The 24180-nt window shown below is 43.5% G+C and overlaps 1 protein-coding gene across 10 annotated transcripts in view; it reads left to right on the top strand.

Annotated features, from left to right (window-relative positions):
• PTK2 (protein tyrosine kinase 2) overlaps nucleotides 1–24180 on the top strand; it is a 300863-nt gene that overhangs the window by 70044 nt on the left and 206639 nt on the right. For 8 of the 10 annotated variants that reach the window (XM_070748364.1, XM_070748360.1, XM_070748363.1 and 5 more), the window contains one exon: nucleotides 2399–2425. The exons of the other annotated variants lie outside the window; for them this stretch is intronic. Coding sequence is in view for 2 of the 8 variants with exons in the window: in XM_070748357.1 (XP_070604458.1) it covers nucleotides 2399–2425 (27 nt within the window). In the remaining 6 variants the exon portion in view is untranslated. The remainder of the gene's footprint in view (nucleotides 1–2398; nucleotides 2426–24180) is intronic. 10 annotated transcript variants of the gene reach the window in all.

Below are 24180 nucleotides of genomic sequence, written 5' to 3'. Positions count from 1 at the left end.
CAAACCAATATTCTAGTCCGTTCTGTTCTGTTCTGTTCTATTCTATTCTATTCCATGTAACATGACCTTTAAAGCCCTACATGGCATTGGGCCAGAATACATCCGGAACTGCCTTCTACCGCACGAATCCCAGTGGCCGATAAGGTCCCACAGAGTTGGCCTTCTCCGGGTCCCGTCGACCAAACAATGTCGTTTGGCGGGCCCCAGGGGAAGAGCCTTCTCTGTGGTGGCCCCGGCCCTCTGGAATCAACTCCCCCCAGAGATTAGAATGGCCCCCACCCTCCTTGTCTTTCACAAATTACTCAAGACCCACCTTTGTTGCCAGGCATGGGGGAGTTAGGATATTCCTTCCCCATGGCCATTACAAGTTATGTATGGTATGTTTGTGTGTATATTTGGTTTTTATAATAAGGGTTTTTAGTTGTTTTATTAAATTGGATTGTTACATGTTGTTTTTTATCATTGTTGTTAGCCGCCCCGAGTCTGCGGAGAGGGGCGGCATACAAATCCAGTAAATAATAAATAATAATAATAACCTAACGTAACATACATGTTGACCGTTGTACTTGAAATCTGTCGCCAAATGCAACTTTAGGCCTTTCCTTCTTGAGTGCCTCCTGCCTGTCTGTTTCTTGTTTCCTTAGAAATATTTCTCTAAATTTGTTAGCTGTCTAGTTAGTAAGCAGATGGCTTACTGATCTTTTTTTTCTCCAAAAAAATTCTCTATTTTGTCTCTTGGAACAAACTCTTGTTCTACTGTGTGGTCTTCTGACATCCTTACATCCAAACTCTTTCCTTTGAGTTCACAGAACACACACCACACCACACCACTATATATATATTTTGCTGAATTTGAAAATTAAAGGAGACTAGCATAGATCTATTTCGGCCTCATCAGCTAGCCATACCCTCACTGGGACTTGAACCTGCAACCTTTGCTTTTTCAGGCAGAGAATTAATTAATATATATAATACACACACACACACACACACACGTATACTTCTGCCATACTTCTCCTGAGTTATGTACAGTTACATGTTGTTATACGCTGGCTCTCTTCCAGCAAGGCTTCTCCTGAAGCTTAAATGTTCCTCGAGCCTCCCGGGGGGGGGGGGGGGGGCGGACCCCCCCACCTTCGGCTCATAGCCGGGTTTGGCCTCGGAGGCCAGGGACCCCAGGCTGTGTCGCTCCTCGATCGGGGTGGTACCCTCTGAGGGAAGAGGCCCCCGAGGAGAAAACGGTGGGGGTGGTGCCCGCGGAGGGCAGAGACCCCTCCTGGAAATTCTTCTTCAACCTGCAGTAAAAAGACAAGAGAAAAAAACATTAAACATGTACAATTTCTTTTTAATTACTAAACATTATACAACTCAGAAGAAAACTACACTCTCTACACTTGAACTGAGTTTTTAAAACTGAGCTCATGGGGGCGACTAGGGGGCAGTGCCTGCTAATTATTTAAATTAACTCAGTCTCTACCGATAGGATTGGTGATTAACCCATGTTGGACTCTCCTTCCAAGTGCAGTGCAGAATCGAACATGCCTATTTGTTCATGCCCGGCAATTTTTCCCCCAAGCATGGGGAGGGAATGGGGATTTTGCAGTATCCATCCCTTGCCACGCCCACCAAGCGACGCCCACAGAACCATTAAGGAAAAAAATTGAATTTCACCCCTGGTCTAACAAGAACAATGCCTATTCCAGATCTTTGTGAATGGATAAAAATGCTAAATCCAGTCTAAATCTGGCTAACTGCACGACTAACCATAATAAGAATATCCCATATATCTATAACTCAAGGCAGGAAATATACCTAATATTCCTCCCTCCTATTTTTCCCATTATAAAAATCCTGTCAAGTGGATTGGTTTGACAGAAAGTCACTGGCCAGTTTGATTTGGTATTGGAGTTGACAAGCCATTTTTATGGATTTTATACTTTTAGTCTGCTTTGATTTTGGTTTATTGTCCAATTGTTATAGATATCTTTATCTATTTGTTATTTTTTTTGATAATCTAGCAAATAATAAAGGTGAAAGTATTTACATATTTCAGGGATTAATATTTAACTATGTACTATATTTATTTTTAAGTAGTATGTGAAATTATTATGACATATTGATCATCCATCTCATAAGCATTGTAAAATATTAGCATATGGAAGAGATCGAAATTAAATTGGCATGCTAATTCCTAAATACTGTATTGAAATATGTAATAATCACCACCTTACTAAATTTATTGTTGACTCAACTGTTAAAACCCATTAATTAGAATATGAGTATGTTCAAGAAAAAATATAGTATTTCCAATTTTCACATTGTATCATAAGGTGAAAAGATACAGTACAATGAATCCTGATTAAACTGATCAATTTTTTCCCTATTATTATTATTGCAGATCTTTCCAGGCTTTCCTTTTCAGCAGGTAAGTTTTTTAAAAAATAATTCATAAATCCAATGAATGGCTCTTGTTATTTACGAAGTATCAAATTATGATGCAGAAAATTGTAATCTAGATAGAAAGTTTTGCTTCTTTTATTTTAGGCAGGAAGTAAGCAGTTGTTTGCGGTTGAATCAATATATTTTAAGAATAAATTGCTTTTTGATAATGTTAATAATTTCTTAGGAGATAATCTATGTAAGTGAAATTCTAATCAACTAATCCTGTTTTCTTTTGTTTTGACTTTTAAGTGTTGAGTTATGATGCTAGGAGTGAAATTTATTATGTCTATATTGTGTTTTAAGATTTTGCTTTTGCCATTTGTGATACATATCAGACCTAATATACAGTGTGTGTGTCTATATGTGTATCAACTAATATTGGACAATAAATTATCTGACAAAAAGTAATTTTTTTAAGGAAAAAAATATTTATTGATTGATTGATTGATTTGATTTGATTTGATTTGATTTGTATGCCTCCCCTCTCTGTAGACTTGGGGCAGCTAACAACAATAATGAAACAATATATAACAAATCTAATATTTAAAATAATTAAAAGACCGTTATTTAAAAAACCGAACATACACACAAACATACTATGCATAAATTGTATAGGCCTAGGGGGAAGGGAATATCCCAATTCCCCCATGCCTGATGACAGAGGGCGGTTTTAAGAAGCTTACGAAGGCGAGGAGGGTGGGGGCAATTCTGATCTCTGGGGGGAGTTGGTTCCAGAGGGTTGGGGCCACCACAGAGAAGGCTCTTCCCATGGGTCCCGCCAGACGACATTGTTTAGTCGACGGGACATGGAGAAGGCCAACTCTGTAGGCCCTAACTGGTTGCTGGAATTCGTGCGTCAGAAGGCGGTCTCAGAGATATTCTGGTCCGATGTCATGAAGGGCTTTATAGGTCATTACCAACACTTTGAATTGTGACTGGAAACTGATCGGCAACCAATGCAGACTGCGGAGTGTTGGTGTAACATGGGCATACTTAGGGAAGCCCATGATTGCTCTTGCAGCTGCATTCTGCACGATCTGACGTTTCCGAACACTTTTCAGAGGTAGCCCCATGTAGAGAGCGTTACAGTAATCGAGCCTCCAGGTGATGAGGGCATGAATGACCGTGAGCAGTGACTTGCGGTCCAAATAGGACCGTAACTGGTATACCAGCTGAAAGATTTTTCTCTAATGTGAGCTGTGGATCGAGGAGGACACCCAAGTTGCGGACCCTCTCTGAGGGGGTTAGTGATCCCCCCTCAGGGTAATGGACGGACAGATAGAATTGTCCTTGCGAGGCAAAACCCACAGCCACTCTGTCTTATCAGGGTTGAGTTTGAGTCTGTTGACACCCATCCAGACCCCAACAGCCTCCAGGCACCGGCACATCACTTCCACTGCTTCGCTGACTGGACATGGGGCGGAGATGTAAAGCTGGGTATCATCTGCGTACTGATGATACCTCACCCCATGCCCTTGGATGATCTCACCCAGCGGTTTCATGTAGATATTTAACCCATTCCTCCCCTTAATATCTTCTTCCAAACACCTGTTCCTTACGTTTTTGGACCCTTCTGAATTTAGGATTGACCCAGCGAACGTCTGATTCTTCCTCGCTAGATTCTGGACCCATAGCCACATTCTGTGGCTGGCCTCCCACCTGTTCTACTACCCGAAACTCCGGGCCCACCACTAATTCATAAACACTATCTGTATCAGAGTCCTCAATTGCTTCATCATCCTCCAACTGACCAGGAGTACTGTATTTACAACACCCCCCAGTCACATATGCAATATAATATACCATCAATTTTAAAATATATCACAATAATAAAAATTTTGAATTGGGTATTCATTATCTGTCCAGTGCTACCTCCTGTACTTTTGACACCTGGATAAAAAATAATTATTCAAATTTCTTATATGCATTTAAAAAGCTATTAACTAATACGGTTTATTTTAGCTGTTTCTTTTCTTATTACATCTGATCATTTAGGCCATCTTGCTTCAATCTCCTCAATGTAACCTTAATATCAATTTCAAATTTCAAAATATTTTCAGAAAGTAATTTCAAGGATAGTCTAAAATTCAGATTTTACTCAGAATATTTGTCCTAACCACTCAACATGAAGATCAGGCAGTAACTACTTGATGCTCTCTTTTAATTCTCCTGCACATATTTGCTTAGTTTACGTTGAACATTTCTTTCCATTCTATGTGGTTAAAAGGGATTTTATCTGTGCCCCTTGGTCATAGGAGGCAGTTGACAATTGGATTAAGTATAGATACCATTTTCTTGTAGCTCCTGTCTGATAATGGTAATCCTGAACATTTCCTTTCGCCTTTGATTGAATAGTTGAACCTTTTTGTAGTAATGATGGAGTGTGTGTCATTGAATGCATTGTGTGATTAGGTAGTTTGTTAAAACCATCACATAAGGGAGCTGGCCTACATTTCTCTAATCCCTGTCACAGCTTTGATTTTTTTGCCGCTTACTTTGCTCTTACTTTTTAATTGAGGCCATGAATATATGATTTCACAATTTGAGAGTGCAAATTGCTTGGGCTTCTCAAGCCAACTTGCTCAAATTCTGTTCATCTAGAGGTAAATTTGAAGTATCTCACGATTGTATAAATGCCTCTCCCCCCAATTAGGCCAGTTTAGTATGTATTCCTCCAGCGAGAGAGAGGAAGGGTTTTTTAAAAAATTGGAATATATAGCTCAGTTTTAGCATATGAGCTGTATGCTCAAGATAAGAATGGATTAATCAGAGTAATCTCACAGGTGTCATCACCATAGAAAACAGATTTTTAAGGTGTTGTGCTCTTTCATTTCTAAACTTGCTTTCCATAATTATGGAATACTGTATATTTCGGAGTATAAGATGTACCCGAGTATAAGACACACCTAGATTTTAGAGGAGGAAAACAAGGAAAAAAGTATTCTGAACCAAATGGTGTAGTAATATATTATTTAATAAAATACCAGTGTAGCAGAATACTTTTTAAACCATGTCAACCTTTTACAAACTTCAATCTTGAAAGTGTTAAGACTTGTGGACTTCAACTCCCAGAATTCCTCCTCCAGTCATGCTAGATGGGGTAATTGTAAGGGGGGAAAAAAAACACCACTGTTTTCGTGAAAAATGGCTCATCCCCCCCTTCAAAAACAGGGTATTCGGAGGGTTTGGGAAGCCTGAAGAGCACTCCTGGGGTGTGGCGGGGATGCAAAAATGCCCCCATTTGTGCAAAATATTATTATTGTTTTATTATTATTATTATTATTGATAATAATAATAATAATAATAATAATAATAATAATAATAATACTTAGATTTGTATGCCACCCTTCTCCGAAGACTTTATTTTGTTGTATTTTTTGCCCCTCCCCTTTACAAAAACAGGGCATGCAGAAGGTTTGAGAAGTCCTAGGGGGGTGGGGGAAGGCAAAAACGCCCCCGTTTTGCAAAACTTGGACTTTTTTTTCAGGGTATCCTAGGAGAAGTGGGGAGGTGGAGATGGCGGGGAGGAGGGACAGCCACTTCTCGCCTCTCCACACACAGCTCCCCTGCACCAGCCAGGAGGAATGCGCCACCTAACCCTCCCACCAGGCACACCAACATCTTCCAGGCAATAGAGTGACACCGAGAGGAGCTGGGGCAGGGGAGGCGCAGGCTGCTGCGTTGCCCAGGAGGGTGGATGAGCGGGTGGGCGAATGAGCGAGCGAGCTGGGAGGAGCAAAGCAGAGGGCAGCAGCGGCCCCGCCGGTAGGAAATGTTTGCGCTGGCAATGGCGGTGGCTTGGGGCAAGTGGAGGAGGGAAGGAAAGAGCGTGTGAGGGGTGGATGGAATACCTGTTGGCTTTTAGTAGTTCTCATGCCTTGATTTTGACTCAGTTCAAGGCCACATACAGTAGTAGACTCTGGATTATTTGACATTTTCGGCTATCTGACTATCAGCCTACCCATTTATTATTATTATTATTATTATTATTATTATTATTATTATTATGACTATTATGACTATTATGATTATTATTATTTATTAGATTTGTATGCCACCCCTCTCCGTAGACTCGGGGCCGCTCACAGCAATAATAAAAACAATGTACAATAACAAATCTAATATTTAAAAATATCTAAAATCCCCTCATTTAAAAATAAGACATCTGTTGGATAATCCAGACTCTACTGAACTAAAAACTGAAAAACCTTGTCTGTTTGTATAAACATCTCTAACTCTAGATTCAATGGACAGCCTTTTAGTTGTTTCCTTTTTATTGAGAGATTAATTAATGACTGAGAGGTAGGATTTTTGTATCTCTCCAAATGGCTGAGAGGAATTGAAGCATAGTATATCTACGGTAGATGCATGTTTGGGAAGGCTGCTATATTAAGACCAGGAAGCTCTTAAGCGCTCCTTTTGATCCAGCCAATATTAATTATTCACACAAAACAAATTCTTAATCATTACCACAAAACCAGAGTGTTGTTTTTGGAACAGCTGAATACAAACCTTGGTATTTTAGCTCTTGCTTTTTTCAATTTAAAGAAATATCCAAAGCAGACTTTTCAATTCTGTTGTGTTTCAGTTTTTGATTCATCGCATACATGTATGCAGGAGTTTTTATTGGAATATCCAGTTTGGTTCAAATGATGCAACAAACAGATCTCAAAATAGTTTTGCGTGTGCGTGCAGATCTGTTTTGTTCCTAGATTGCAAAGATGATTTCCTTCATTAATACATTTCAATGTTATATTTACTTTCCAGCAAATTCTGTATTAAATCTTAATTTATGAAGACATAAATGTAAACAACCTCCCTTCCCTCTGGCTATTTTCTTGCATTCTTTGGTAAAACTTGCAAGGTGAGAGAATATATAAGCTACTGTAAGGGGAACAATTTGCTCCCTTTTCCTTTTCAAGGGCTTTGAAACTCCTCAAAAGGAACTTGACACGAAATAATGTCATTCGCTCCTCTTAATTCTGGGGACCAGGGACTAATAAACCAGAACAGATGCCATCCATCTGTGTGACATCTGTCTTCTGTTTTATCCCAATGTATAAATTATAATTCCATGGTAGTCTGCGATTGACTAAAATTAAATACTGTAATAATAAATATTACAGTACTGTATAATGTTTTCAGTAGGAAGACATGGAAATTTGAGGTTCATCACACAGAAAACTGTGTCCTGTCTCTTTTATTCACTTGGGTTAGGCCTGGGGAAACTGTTGATTTTATTCATTTATTTTTTTAAAAGTAAAATATATTTGCCTTTACTGTGGCATGAAAGAATAGAATTTCACTGTAACTTGATATGGATACTAAATACATTAAAAATAATACCGTGGTTCCCTTAAAATAAGCCTTCCCCCCACAATATTCCAATACACATGCACAGCCAGTCCCTGCCATTTCCTCTGGTTAGGATTAGGGAAACATCTGGAAATCAGGTAAAATGGCAAGAACAACCCCATCTTGCTCCACCTAGCTCAAAATAATAAGGCCTCCCCCAAAATAAGGCCAAGCCCTTATTTTGGGATTTAAAAAAATGTAAGACAGGGTCTTATTTTCGGGGAAACACGGTACATGACAAAAAAAAGTCTTGTAAGCAAGCCAAAGTATAATCCTTTGAATTAGTTAAAGTGATAGAAAACAATGAAAATAATATTGTCAAATTAAGAAATATGTAGATTAGTGAAATACCACAGAAGTTCAAGACAATTTTGTTTGTTTTCTAAAAGGGAATAAATGTAGCTGAAACAGAAATAAAGATACCAATTACCCAAAACCAACCTCCCTCCCTCCCTCCCTCCCTCCCTCCCTCCCTTCTTCCTTCCTTCCATCCTTCCCAGCTACAAAGATACCAGCTGTTTTTAAAAGATCACATATTAGTACTTGATTAGTACTTGATTGGTCAATTGGATTCAAGGGTGCCCAACTCTAAAAAAACCTAGATGACTTAGAGGATTTAATTTAAAAAACTTTATAATTTTCTTTATAAAAATAAGATTAGACAATACCTTACTAATATTTAGAAATAAGAACAACAAGGGGAAATTCGGTCTATGGGAAAAGATATGCAACCCAACACTAAGGGACGTAATCAGTGGAAATATTGTTAAAATCAAAGACGGTAAGAAAATTAAAATTTAAATAATTAGAAGAAAAAAGCTACAGAGGTATTTGGAACAGGGGGACAAGAAAGAATTTGAAAGAAAGCTTTTTTGATTATGCAGAATATTTTAATATTGGCTATAATTTTTGTAGCATAAATCTTAGAAAGATTTTGAAATACTCTTAAGACTAGAAAAGAGCAAATGGATGCAAATTCTTATGGATAGGTTTTAGCCTTCATACTGGTACCATATTGGGCTTCAGCTGTTTCATTTGAATTTAACATGGCCATAAAATGTATTAAGCTTCCCAGATATAAAATAAAAAATAAGACATTGGATTAAACTGACACCATAGTTTCATAAACCTCTCTGTGTTACTATTGGCTATTACTCTAATGGTTATTTGAAGTACTTTGAACATAGAAATTGCAGGAAAAATTAGCATCTAATTTCTACAATAACATGAGTGACATTGCGGTATCTCTGCTTCTAATAATATTTATCCTGCTGGTTTTTAAAATTACTCTAAGAAGTTTAAATGGAAGCTGGTTCATGAATAGGAATGAATGAAATAATAAAATCGCACTTTATTTTGCCAAAAAGCCTGCCATGCAGGAAGTATTTCAGCAGCAAGAATTTAACAGTTTTTTAAACAATCAGAACCCAGAAACAGTTACATAAAGTATTATCCAGCTGATAGCTTTGCTTCTCTTGTGTAAAAATTCTGTAGGCAACAGTAATCTTTTGAAAGCAGATAAGATGTTAAGCAAGATGGTATCCATTCCATAGGAGACCTGGTTGTTCTGAATGCTCCCTCTTTCTTGTGCTGCTTGTGTTGGCTAGGGCAGTGTTTTTTGACCATGGTCAGGTGTGCCGCGAAGAAGGAAGCTCAGATTCCAGTCTCGCAACTTTTTGCTGAGGGCGTGAAGAGCAAAAAGTTGCGAGACCGGAAGCTGAACTTCCTTCTTTGCGCCTTCCAAGTTTCCCGGCAGCTGCAGCGCCCCGCCTGGCTGGAGCTTCCCTGGCGGTGGTGGCAGGTGAGCTTTGGGGTCCGGTGGGAGGGCGCCGGCAGCAGCGGCACCAGGCAGTAGCTGTGGGGCGGCGGCTGCGAGCGGTCGGCAACAGCATATACCATGCCGGCAACGGTGGCATCAGGCAGCAGCCATGGGGCGGCAGCGGCAGGGTGGTTGGCTACGAGCGGGAGCTCCAGGGCGGAGGCACCGACGGCAGCTGGACGTGTTGCTGGATGCTGTACATGCTGGAGCTGCGGGACTGGCACTGGTCCGCTGGCTGGGCCGGGACAGAGGTGCCGGGCCCGCGCCCATGGACAGCGCAACACCAGCATTTATGGCATCCAGCAACACGTCTAGCCGCCGCCGATGGTGCCTCCGCCTTGGAGGTCCCGCTCGCAGCCGACCACCCTGCCGCCGCCCCGCGGCTACTGTCCAATGCCACTGTTGCCAGCGTGGTGTATGAGAGAGAGAGAAAGAGAGAGAGAGAGTAAGAGAGAGAGACACAGAGAGAGAGAGAGCAAGAAAGAGGATAGAGAAAGAGAGAGAAAGCAAGAGAGAGAGAAAAAGAGAGAGAGAGAAAGAAAGCAAGAGAAAGAGGAGAGAGAGAAAGAGAGTGTGAGAGAGAAAGAAATAAAGAGACAGACAAAGAGAGAGACAGAGAGAAAGAAAGCAAGAGTGAGAGAAAGAAAGCAAGAGAGAGGGGGAGAGAGAAAAGGAGAGGAAGGGAGAGAGAAATGGGAGAAAAAAGGGGAGAAAAAGAGAAATGAGAAAATGATTGAGGCAGAGAATGAGAGGAAAGAGAGAGAAACAAAAGATAGAGAGAAGTGACTCTTGATTTAAAGCACATGATAAAAAGCACCCACGGAGCAAACATGACTGGGGAATAAATGTTTGAAAGATAGAGATTCCTCGACTTACCACAGTCCATTTAGTGACCATTCAAAGTTACAATGGCATTGAAAAAAAGTGACTTATGACCATCTTTCATTCTTGTGACTGTTGTAGCATCTCCATGGCCAAGTGATCTAAATTCAGATGATTGACAGCTGACTCACATTTATGACAGCCGCAGTGACCCAGGGTCAGGTGATGAACTTTTGACAACCTTCTGACAAGCAAGCCATATTCACTTAACAACCGTGTTGCTAATTTAACAAGTGCAGTGATTCACGTAAGAAGTTTCTCACTTAACAACCTATATTTTGGGGTCAATTGTGGTTGTAAGTTGAAGATTATTTGTACATCACATGACCTTGGTTCTGGCTGATCAGAGATAGCCATCATTTTGTTGTGTATGCCCTCTATCACAATATTTTTAAACTCTGTATCTTACTGTTAGCTGTTTAGACCTGGACAGTTGATATTTATTTAAATAAATTAAATAAATAAGGTCTTGGTTGAGGAATACCACCTTAGATGAGCTGCACAATGTATGGTGGAATGAGAGAATGGCCTCTTTGGTGATTGAGTGTTGAATTTGGAGCAATCTTTTTTTTTTAATTGTGTAAAATCTGCCAGTTACAATGAATTAAATTTGTACTCAAATGGCTGATTAAACTGGTATGCTATAACGTGCCTGAACTGAATTTGTAACTTCCAATAATAAATTGTGAAATTTTCTCTTTCAGCTTTAGTAGTACTGATTTATTTAGCTTGGCATACTTAACCACAGACAGGACAAATTTAGCAATAAACATGCATTGGATTCATGGATTCAATAAACATCCGTTCTTCCATAAAGGAGAAAAATAAAAACAAAGCAAAAAACAAAAACAACCCCCCCCCTAAACCTCACCATTCCAAATTGCTAAGCATACTATAATAAATATTAAAAGTTAAGCATATGAGGGTACTTCCTACAGGTTAACAAACTAATGTTGGTATCTTCATTTTTAATGAAATATAGAAGTAATAATGCATCTCCTGTATCTCAGAAACTACTACTTTCCCAATACTTAATTTACAACTGACATCTTTTTCCTCTTCATTGTCAGCCAGTTTCACACAGCAGCTGGGGAAGAAAATTCCACTGGGAGACCATGATATTTATGTTTATTATACCATAAACACTGGGCTTCTGCCAAGATGCACCTGCTGTAGCTCTTAATTGTGTTGAATGTAAAACAAATAAAAATGTCTATGACCCATTTTTAATAGCCACCGCTGAAAAATTCTATATTAAAAGTTCTATTGCCTTCAGAGGAAATGTCCCTTCCTTTTCTCCTTCTTATCAGTTTTTCTGTAGCCAACTCAGTGCTCCATGGCAGCCCTGAGTTTTTCAAGTTCAAGCATATATATATATGCTACTATAAGTTTGCTGGTTGCAGCACCATCTGTTAATGATTCTGCTTGGTGAAGATACTTCACCTCCGGGGCTGGTTGCTGAGAAGAATTCGGAATCCAGAAAGGTTCAGAAAAGTAATTGGGTGTCTACCTCAATTCAGCTGGGTATAATTCTGAGGTAGCAGCCGTTCCCCTGTGCATATCAGGCATTCACTAAGATTCTTCTCAGAAGCTGATGAGGTTTTAAAAAGCCCCAAATAAGAGATTATAGGAATTTCGCGATCTAACACTGCTAATAAATGGAAGTGAGATGATATCGCAGTGCTTTGCTTATTTCAAATGTATATTGTATACTGTACAGGATATGATTACCATATTTTTGGACTATAAGATTCATCAGTGTATGAGACGTACTAAGATTTCAAAGAGGTAAGAAAGAAAAAGTCACTCATGCCCTCATCACCTTGAGGTTTGACAATAAATAAATAAATAAATAAATAAATAAATAAATAAATAAATAAACAAACAAATAAATTTGGAGTAATATTGCATGAATATGAATGGAATTTAATATCACAAACTTCCCAGTTCAAATTAAAAGTAGTGCTTGTTTCTTTGGGCTTTTCTGTGTATAGTGAACTAATACATTTCAGACTTGAGAGAATGAGGCAGCATGAGATTTAAGCTTAAGGAATCATCATGTGTTTTATACCTGGGGAGAACATTCTTAAATGTTTTTGTTCTACAGGCAGGACATTCTAGTTTGTTCAAATTGCAGTTCAGTTAAATTATACTTCAGTTCTGGCAGGTTTAATTGTTCTCGAAGATGGGAGCAGTAAATGCCCTGAAATATCGATGAAGATTCTCAATCATACAGATCAATTCTGAAGTAGCTTCTTGGATGAGAAGCGAAAGGATTTCAAAGGGAAAAAAAATCAAGAACATCTAGTTGCCTTTTGGGACTTCCCTGAAATACTTTTTGTACCAAATATGATTTATATGACTGTGTACCAGAGAATATTTGTAGCTCAGGATTGAACTGTGGGATCCTTGGTGCTCTCTGAGCTTGGCTGTTGTTTCTTTTTGCAAATGTTTCATTACCCAACTAGGGAACCTCCTGAGTGCTAGAAGGGGTTTGGTAATGAAACATCAGCAGAAAAACGAGCAAGCTCATAAAGCATCCAGGACCTCATTGACTCTCCGTTCTGACCAGCCGCTCTTCAAAGCTCGTGAACCGTCTCCTCCTGTTCTTCTGACCATTTCTACAAATAATACCATAAACATTTTTTATATCTTGCATGTCATAAAAAACATACTACGGTTATTCTTTTCTTAAATACAGTGATGCCTCGTCTTACAAACGCCTCGTCATACAAACTTTTCGAGATACAAACCCGGGGTTTAAGATTTATTTGCCTCTTCTTACAAACTATTTTCACGTTACAAACCCACCACCACCACTGGGATGCCCCCGCCTCTGGACTTCCATTGCCAGCAAAGCACCTGTTTTTCCCCTCCCAGTGTGGGGAGCCTCAGTGAAATCGCAGCATCGCAAAAACACAGAGGTCCGGAGGTGGGGTTTTGAGGACTTCAGTGTTTTTGCGATGCTGTGATTTCACTGATGCTCCCTTCGCTGGGAAACCCCACCTCCGGTCTTCCGTTGCCAGCGAAGCACCCGTTTTCCCGATGCTGGGATTCCCCTGCTGGGATTCCCCTGCAGCATCGCAAAAACACAGAACTCCGGAGGTGGGGTTTCCCATGGAGGGGAGCCTCAGGGGAATCCCAGCAGCGCAAAAACAGGCGCTTCAGCTGGCAAAAGGGGTGAATTTTGGGCTTGCACACATTAATCGCTTTTCCATTGATTCCTATGGGAAACATTGTTTCATCTTACAAACTTTTCACCTTACAAACCTCGTCCCGGAACCAATTAAGTTTGTAAGACAAGGTATCACTGCATTTGTTATTGACAAAGAATAGAATAGAATTCTTTATCGGCCAAGTGTGATTGGACACACAAGGAATTTGTCTTTGCTGAATCGAGTGCCCTTGGTGAATGGAACTGTTCATTCTCCAATGCACTTGCAAGGAGAGTCCAACGTGGGTAATTCTCCAGTCTGATTGGAGGGACTGAGTTTAATTTAAACATTATGCAGGCACCGCCCCCTAGCCCACCAGTCATGAAAACTCAGTCGCAGTAAAGGGACATTTTTGAGTTTTCTCCTTAGTAGTATTAGTTTGATATGTAGTAAATGCTGTATTTGTGTTTTTATTATTGCTAATACTTGTGTTTTTCTTGTTTCTTCTTGCAGGTTTGTGAGATGGCTCGTTCTCATTTACAGTGGTGAACCAGGCCCCCCGTGGGTTCTGTCCACCAGGCTGTTGCGCCCTGCCACCCCACCCCCCCAAGCAAACTATCGATAAACGGCGTTCTGAATCAGCCGTAATGAGGGGGGTGTGAATTGTACCAGGGCGACCAGGTCCCCGACCCCCGAGGTCGCACCTGGAGATATGAGAGGGTTGACGTCGGAAAGGGCCTGCCCCGACCGGCGAACATACCAGAGCCGGATTCAGGCGACCAGAAGGAGCGGCTGGGCTTCACGGAGGCGCCAAGCCTCGTATTATCGCAATTGCCGGCTTTTTGCTAAGGCCTCAGAACGGCGGCTGCAGCGGCGGTTTGTTTTCCCGCCGGTAACCTTGGCAACGGCACGGCGGCCATGTTGCCGCTCTGACAGTTGGTTGCCGGGGAGGGGGAGTGAGTGGAGCGAGTGAGAGCTCCGAAAAGTGACCCCCTCCCTTTTTCTTAATTGCCTGGCAACGCGCAACCGCACAAAGGGTCAGGCAGCAGCCGCGGCTTTTATTGCTGGCTGCGCTCACGATCGGCTGTTTCTTGAAGAGTTTGTCAGTTCTCTGTGAGTAATTACCATGGCCGATAACTCGATTCATTTGGGGGAGGAAGGGGCCTCTTCCATCAGGCCCGCTACCCCCAAGGACAAGCCTGCTTCTGACAAAAGTAAGGCGAAGGCCTCTCAGGCAGCTTCTCTGAAGGAGGCCGAGAAAAGGATTCGAGCGCTCGAGCGACAATTAGAGCTCTCGCAGAGGCAGACGCCAGCGCCCCAGCCTCATTCTACTCTGATCAGGGGGCCTTCGCCCCCCCCGGCCTCCCCCCTAATTGGCATTGCGGGGGTTGTAGGCTCGGCAACGGAACGAGATTGGTCGCCTGAACGCCCCCTATTATCATCAGGCCCTCAGTATACCCAACCCATGGCCAGCAATACAGGTCCTTCGTATAGCCAACCCATGGCTACTTTTACACCTTCTGCTGTGGGTTTGAGGAACTCCTTTGACACCTGGCAGAGCATGCCACAGAATCTTCAGGATTTAATAAGTAATGTTTACGCTCAAGGGATCACTGTGGGGGCACAGCAACAAGCCCCTGTTACCCAGCTCCCTCATAGACAAAGGAATGTGTGGGCACCTCCAGCCCCAGCTTCGTTCCAAGGCTCCCTTGAGGAAGACCTCTATCCTAGAGAGGAGGACACTGATGAGGGTGAAGGGTTGTCAGGGGATGAGCAACCGCCCGAACCACCCAGCCTGGTAGGCCTCTTCAAGCCCTCTCTGTTTAGAATCATGCTGAACAAGGCCAAGCTGGCCTTTGAGGGGGCAGGAGAGGGAAAACTACCTAAAGATGCCAATCCACCAGCCTCCACTGGAGTTCTGCTTTCTGTTCCTAAGAAAGAACCAGAGGCTATTCCCTCATCAGATATTTTCCTGGACAATATCAAAAAGCCCTGGGAAGCGCCAGCGGCAGCACAAGGGCCTTCTATGATTGATAGAAAATATTATACATTTGACCAGGAGATGGAATCTCTTCTGACACCCCCAACCATCGATCCTCCGGTGGCGAGTTTGGTTTCAACAGCCCTTGTTCCATCTGAGGTCTCCGATGGCCTTAAGGCAGAGGACAAGAGGGCGGAAACTGTGGCTATGAAGACCCATCAAATGGCAGCCTGGGCCTTGCGTGCCGCCTCGGCTGCCTCGTTCTTTAATAGAGCAACCATCCTGTGGATACAGGACATCCAATCACGGGTGAGCCAAGACGACAGCAGACTCCGCCAGGACCTTAACAAGCTCCTGGCGGCTACGGAATTCTCCGCAGACGCCACTATGGATGCGGCGAAGTTTGCATCCCGCGCCCTAGCTTCTTCTCTGTCTTCCCGCAGATTAATTTGGCTCAGAAGCTGGCAAGCCGATGTTAAATCAAAATGGCGCTTAGCTTCGGCTCGTTTCCAAGGGGAACAATTGTTTGGTGATTCGCTTGAAAAAGTCCTTATCGAAGATAAGGATAAGAAAAAAGTCCTTCCAAAATCTAACAGACGTGGAGAAAGACGATTTACACCTTTTTACAGAAGGCAGCCATTTCGTACTGAGCCCTCCTCAACTGTCTCTCAGGGGTCGAGGACATTTTCACAGGGCACCTTCAACCAGGGAGGGTTCCGGCAGGAGAGACCGTACTTTGCAGACCGTGGCAGATCCTTTCAACAGGGACGCCGTCCATATCGAGGCTCCAACTTTAAGGGCTCCAAAAGGGGCAAATGACTGCACAGATTCTTACCCTCTGGGGGGCAAACTTCAGTACTTTGCTCACGCCTGGAGGGCTGCATCCCTCGACACCTGGGCAGTTGCCACAGCAACTCATGGGTTGAGGATAAATTTTCTTCATGTGCCTCCAACCAGATTTGTCTCCTGCCCTCAGGTATTAGATCCTCAAAAAAGGGCCATGTTACATCAGGAAATAGACCACTTACTGGACATAGACGCGATAGAGGAGGTTCCCATGCACCTGAGGGGACAGGGATTTTATTCAATTGTTTTTCTGGTCCCAAAATCTTCCGGCGGGGTCCGTTTGATTTTAAATCTCAAACGATTGAATCGATATGTGCGTTATCAACGATTCAAAATGCACTCCCTCAGGTCTATTCTGCAGTCCATACGGCCAGGGGACCTCCTCACCTCTATCGATCTCAAGGAGGCTTACCTCCATGTCCCAGTATCACCGGATCACAGACAATTTCTCCGGTTTTTTGTAAACGGCTCCCATTACCAGTATCGAGCGATGCCATTTGGCCTGTCATCTGCACCGAGGACGTTCACCAAGCTTTTGGACGTCCTCTCGGCCACCTTGAGACACCGGTCAGTGCGCCTCATGGCATATCTCGACGACATTGTGATTCTGTCGAGGTCCCGGGACCGGGCACACAGCGATCTTCAACTCACCTTGGCCACTCTTCAGACTTACGGCTTTACCATAAACTGGGAGAAAAGCCACTTAACACCGACAACCCGATTGGCTCACTTGGGCACTGTTATCGACACGGCATTGTGCCAGGTGTTCCTGTCGCAGGAGAGACAGGCCAATATCCGGAGTCTGGTACTCACACTGTCGTCACAACCAAGGCCTTCTCTGGGTTTCCTGTCCAAGGTGTTGGGCACACTGGTCTCCTGCATCGACGTCGTGCCCTGGGCCAGGTTGCACATGCGTTCTCTCCAATGGTTTCTTCTTCCCTACCAAAGGAGGAAGACCAGCCATACCAGGGTTCAGGTGATTCTCCCGGCAGAGGTCAGGAGGTCCATGCGATGGTGGACTTCAACGGCCATTCAAAGGGGGTCACCGTTTCGAGGTCAGGACTTCGTCACTATCACGACGGACGCCAGCCTGTCGGGGTGGGGAGCCCACCTTTCCGCCAGCGTAGCACAGGGTCTGTGGAATTTTCAGGATTTGATGGACACCAACATCAATTTCTTGGAATTGAAGGCGGTTTCCCTCGCCCTTCTCAGCTTTTCTCACCTGGTACAGGATCGCCATGTCTTGATCCTAACGGACAACGTCTCCGCCCGCTCTTATATAAACCATCAGGGAGGAACGAGATCCAGACGCCTGATGCAGGAAGCCGACTCTCTGTTCCGATGGGCGGAGGTTCACTTGGCCTCTCTCTCAGCCGAACACATTTCAGGACAAGAGAATGTGTGGGCGGACTGGCTGAGCCGCAAGACCTTGGATCCGGGAGAGTGGAAATTGGACGCCGGAGTGTTCCAGACACTGACCTCGCGATTCGGCACACCGACCTTGGATCTCTTTGCAACAAGCCACAACACGCAGCTGCCTCGCTTTTTCTCCCGTTTTCCATCTCCGGGTACAGAGGGAGTGGATGCACTCCGCCTCCCTTGGCCAGAGGGGCTCCTGTATGCGTTCCCGCCGACTCGCATCCTTCAGAGGGTTCTGCACAAAATCATACAGGAACGAGCCGAAGTACTGCTAGTAGCACCCTTCTGGCCTCGACGAGCTTGGTTTTCGGACCTGAGGGAGCTGTCCGTTTCTCCGCCCTGGAGAATTCCAGACCACCAGGTAGCCCTCAGTCAGGGGTGCATTGCGCATCCGGACCCTCAATGGTGGTGCCTGACCGTGTGGCACTTGAGGGGGACCGCCTAAGACAGCTACACCTCCCGGACACGGTCATTGCTACCATGCAAGCAGCGCGCAGACCATCTACGCGGCGCATCTATCAGGCAACATGGTCAGCCTTCCGTTCCTTCTGCGAGACCCAGGGGATCGATCCTATATCAGCCTTGCCGGTGACGGTTCTATCATTCCTCCAGGCGGGCTTGGATAAGGGCTTGGCTCCGAACACTTTACGACGCCATGTGGCGGCGTTGTCCACAATATTGAGTCAGGATTTTTACCGGCCTTTGTCACGACACCCTTGGATTAGGGATTTCTTAAGAGGAGCGACGAACATTCGACCGGCAACAGTTCATAGGTTCCCTACCTGGGACCTAACACTCGTCCTTAAGGCCTTGACAGCTCCACCCTTCGAACCGTTGAGGACGATATCAATGCGGTTCGTATCCATCAAGACGGCCTTTCTAGTCGCTATAACTTCGGCCAGAAGGGTGTCGGAGCTGTCGGCCCTGTCAGTACGACCTGACCTCTGTCTGTTCCATCCAGATAGGGTGATTCTTCGATTGGACCCAGCTTTCATCCCCAAGGTGAATTCTGGTTTCCATAGGACTCAAGAAATAATATTGCCCGATTTCTGTACACATGGCACGCACCCATCTGAACTCAGATGGCATAAATTGGATGTAAGACGTGCGGTAAAGATCTATATTCGTAGAACACAAACTTCCAGGGCATCAGAGGCATTATTTGTCTCCTTTTCATCACAAGGACAAGGCACTAGGGTGTCTTCTCGAACCATTAGTCGTTGGTTACGAGTCTGCATCACTGAGGCCTATAAAGCATCAGGACAGACGGCACCTCTCGGAATAACTGGACATTCAACCCGCAGTGCGGCGGCTTCTGCTGCCTGGTCTACACAGGCTTCGATCGAGGAGATTTGTAGAGCAGCCACGTGGGCAGCTCCATCTACCTTCATCAAGCATTATCGGATTGACTCCTTTGCTTCCGCGGAAGCAGCATTTGGAAGGAGGGTGTTACAGAGGGTGTGTTCCACTTGACCGCCCTTGGTCCTGTTTCCCTCCCTGTTTATGTCTTGGGTATATCCCACGTTGGACTCTCCTTGCAAGTGCATTGGAGAAGAACCGTTGAAACTTACCTGAACGGTCTTCTCGATGCACTGCAAGGAGAGTCCAAAACCCACCCGTTTGGGAGACCAAGGGCTCCTTTTTGTTCCGGATACTATTCCGGTTGTTATGGTCAGTGTCTTTTTGCCTTCCAGTTGTTGAATAAAAAGTTTATAGTTTACTGCTCCTTCGTTTTTTAATGACTGGTGGGCTAGGGGGCGGTGCCTGCATAATGTTTAAATTAAACTCAGTCCCTCCAATCAGACTGGAGAATTACCCACGTTGGACTCTCCTTGCAGTGCATCGAGAAGACCGTTCAGGTAAGTTTCAACGGTTCTTCCCCACCCTGACTATGCATAAGCTCAGGTTTTGTTTGCACCTCTTGGAGAATTGCAAGGTGGAGTGTTATTTCTCTGAGCAGCTTGTTGTTGTTTTTTTAACTGCTAAAATATGAAGTTTGTGAGTATTACTAGAACCATGTCTATCACTTCAACCCCTAAGCAGACTTGAGAATCTATAGGTATCGTTTGTGATTTGCGATGGTCATGCAGAGATGTTATCTATTAGTTCTGACCCTTTAGTACATGGGTGGTAGTATTTGTGGTATCTTCTACCAGCCTACCCTCTGTTCTCTCTGATGATAATTCAGATAATTTAGCCTTAGTATTCTGCAATCCTATGCTTGTCGTTAAAAAATGAAGTACCGTACTGTATATCTTAATCTTTATTCTACATGCAAATAACATGTATGTTTTGATTTTACTAGCTTTAATAGGTTTTAAACAACGGTTGCACTCAAAAACACTGCACTGCACTCAGAAAAGAAAAGATGACATAACAAAAACAACAGAAGACTTGAAAGGGATCTTGGAGGTCTTCTAGTCCAACCCCCTGCTTAGGCAGGAAACCCTATACTACTTCAGAGAAATGGTTATCCAACATCTTCTTAAAAACCTATAGTGTTGGAGTCACAACACAATTCACAACAGAGGCAAGCTGTTCCACCGATTAGTTGTCCTCACTGTCAGGAAATTTCTCCTTAGTTCTAAGTTGCTTCTCTTCTTGTTTAGTTTCCACCCATTGCTTCTTATTCTACCCTCAGGTGCTTTGGAGAATAGCTTGACTCCCTCTTCTTTGTGGCAACCCCTGAGATATTGGAACACTGCTATTTTTTAAAAAAACCTGTCATCTCATCTTCCATGCACTTACTTACTTTCTTATTGCATATATTTTGTTGATTTAAAAAACCACCAGTACTTTCTTATATTTCTGTACATCTGAAAGTATTTTGAAATAACTACAATGTCTAGCACAACTCCCAGAATTCATGGGAGAGGATGGCTGGCTGGGGAATTCTGGGAGTTGAAGTCCACAGCTCTTAAAATTGTCCAGGTTGGACACCCCTGGTCTAGTGCTTAGAAAGGAATGCAATTTGTAATTTAACATTAGAAACATAGAAGACTGACGGCAGAAAAAGACCTCATGGTCCATCTAGTCTGCCGTTATACCATTTCCTGTATTTTATCTTACAATGGATATATGTTTATCCCAGGCATGTTTAAATTCAGTTACTGTGGATTTACCAACCACGTCTGCTGGAAGTTTGTTCAAAGGATCTACTACTCTGTCAGTAAAATAATATTTTCTCATGTTGCCTTTGATCTTTCCCCCAACTAACTTCAGATTGTGTCCCCTTGTTCTTGTGTTCACTTTCCTATTAAAAACACTTCCCTCCTGAACCTTATTTAACCCTTTAACATATTTAAATGTTTCGATCATGTCCCCCCTTTTCCTTCTGTCCTCCAGACTACACAGATTGAGTTCATGAAGTCTTTCCTGATACGTTTTATGCTTAAGACCTTCCACCATTCTTGTAGCCCATCTTTGGACCCGTTCAATTTTGTCAATATCTTTTGTAGGTGAGGTCTCCAGAACTGAACACAGTACTCCAAATGTGGTCTCACCAGCGCTCTATAATTTTTAAAGGAACTCCAGTTTAGAGAGTTAAGTCTCCCCGTGTTTATTACAGTCTTTTTCTCAACATTCCGATCAGTGAATTGTTTCTTTTTTCTTTCTTTCTGGCCAATCATTTCCCCCCCCCCCCACTTTCTCTTCTTTCTTGCCAGTCGTCCGCCGTCCGCTAAGTCGGTCAGGAGCCAGAGGCACCGAGATTTAAAAGCGAGTGGTTCCGGGGGCAGTTTCTGCAGCCCCAGGAAACCCCGGGTCAGTTTTTAGAATCTGCTGTCAATTTTGTAAACAGGAGGCTGCTGAGCGAATTGAACAGAAGGATGAGATTAGCATATTAATAAGGCTGTTGCTAATCGCCTCCCCTCCCCCTTTCCTCCTCCCTCCAGTCCCCCCTCCCCCCCTCCAATGAATCTAGGAATAGAGACACTGGCAGTCACACTGCGGCTGGTCTGGTCGCCTTCCTTTTGCTTGCTTGTCTAGGGAAAAAGGTGGCCTCCCCTTGAAAGGCTGGAGAAGGCTCTTGGAACAGAAAGACTATCCCCTCCTTGTCGTTGAGGAAGGGGCTGACTGCTGGGCCGGGGAGAGGGGGGGGGAGACAGCGGGCTTCTTTTCAGTTTTGGCTGATACCTTTGCACCAAACTGAAGAAAAGACACTCACCGGGATTCCTCCTGCTGCCGCCGTCACCCGCCGCCACCACCGCTGCCGAGTCCATTCAAGTGGCAGACTTCCCAGCCCTCCCCCAGGAGTCAATACTGCTGGAGAGAGCTGAATTGGATCATTGTAACGCCGCCGGAGCCTGGCACGACCCCCCGCACAATTGTGTGTATGTGGCTCTTGGATTTATCAGGGCAGCAGGCCCGGAAACAAGCAGGTGTTACGTATATGGAGAGGAGCGGCTGTAGTCCATTTCCAATATGCTGGGCTAAAGGTACCCAAACTCCAAGATTTTGTACATGTTTTCTGAACCCCGCGTTAATCCCCCCCCATTGCTTTTGTGCGTGCATGATCCAAAGTTGGTGCTCTTGAGAGGAGGATGGGCATGAAATTGCAAACAAAGAGGCTATACTCTGGCCATGTCATATGTGTCGTCCCCCCCCCCTTCACCTCATGATTAGAAATATTTTTTTCTGTCTTCGGAGTAGAGAGCCAATGAATGGGAATTATTGTTCACTTTGTGTCTTCATTAAGAAAACAGCCCTGATTCACCTAATGGATTTTCCGTATATTTCAATATCCTTTAATAAAGACTTTTAAAATTATATTTGGGGGGCAGGCTAGGTCAACTACCTGAGTTGAAAGTTGGCAAGGAGGTTGTAGCTGATGCAAAATGAATGCATAGCTGTCTCTGAAGAGGAATAAACCTTGGACTTGCTTTTCAGTGTAGACAGAATCTGACTTGAAACTGAAGTGGTGCAAAAATGTGGCTGCATGCTGTTGTTGCCCAGATATTTCCTACTGAACTTAAGACAACTGAAAGACTCTGTTCTGCAAAAGTACGTTCATGTCATAGTGAGATATCACTGTTTCCTTTCTTTTCAGATAAATCTAAGGCGAAGATGATGGTAGCATTAATTTTAGGCTGAAAAGTAGTGGAAAGACGTCTCCAAGATAGCGGTCAGGTGAAGTGGGGACAGTTTGTAGTGTCTCTCCCCCCCTCCAGCATTTGTCCAAGCATTATCTTTTGCCATGCCAGCAATATAGCAGTGCTTAGTTTGTAATGTAATTGGAGGTTAAAGATGAGGAAGACCACTCAGGACCTATTTAACTCCCCAGAGTGTAATTATTCATCGTGTGGCTCAATGCGGTGGTGTATAAATTTCACGTATTCCAATTTTAGGTCCTGGCAGGACATTTTATAGTGGGTATCTCTCGCTCTCACCTTCTCCAGAAGCAGAGCTATAGAAAAGCTGTGATATCGCTGTCTCTTTGCAGGAGAGGGCCCCCTTCTTGGTTCCAGCCCTGTCTTGCTTCAGAGACCAGTTAATGTCCATCAAGGCTTCTCAAGAGCTCCCGGAACCTTAAGAGATCTCCATGTTTTCTCCTATGAAAGTAGGACTCTTTGCAGGAGAAGGGGGGACATGATCGAAACATTTAAATATGTTAAAGGGTTAAATAAGGTTCAGGAGGGAAGTGTTTTTAATAGGAAAGTGAACATAAGAACAAGGGGACACAATCTGAAGTTAGTTGGGGGAAAGATCAAAGGCAACGTGAGAAAATATTATTTCACTGAAAGAGTAGTAGATCCTTGGAACAAACTTCTAGCAGACGTGATTGGTAAATCCACAGTAACTGAATTGAAACATGCCTGGGATAAACCTAGATCCATCCTAAGATAAAATACAGGAAATAGTATAAGGGCAGAGTATATGGACCATGAGGTCTTTTTCTGCCGTCAGTCTTCTATGTTTCTATGTTTCTAGGACAGGACATGACTCCCCCTGAAGGAAGCAATGTTAGAACTTTTCCTTGCCATATCTTCGGAGCAAGTGGAAATAGACACAGTGGAGTATCCAGTCTCTGCTATAGGAATTAGGATTTTGGCACTAAGTTCAGCAGCATCATACCTGGGCAGGCATCTTGGATAGCAGTCTGAGGGACATAACAATCTGAGATCGTGGTGCATGTCCCTCTTGGTCCGAGGAACATAACAATCTGAGATGCACCTGAGGGTAGAACAAGAAGCAATGGGTGGAAACTAAACAAGGAGAACTTAGAACTAAGGAGAAATTTCCTGAAAGTTAGAACAATTAATCCATGGAACATCTTGCCTCCA

Source organism: Erythrolamprus reginae, chromosome 3, assembly GCF_031021105.1.
Source record: "Erythrolamprus reginae isolate rEryReg1 chromosome 3, rEryReg1.hap1, whole genome shotgun sequence".
Lineage (NCBI taxonomy): Eukaryota > Metazoa > Chordata > Lepidosauria > Squamata > Dipsadidae > Erythrolamprus > Erythrolamprus reginae.
Note: the sequence above shows the minus strand (reverse complement) of the source record. Positions and strands in the feature narration are given on the sequence as shown.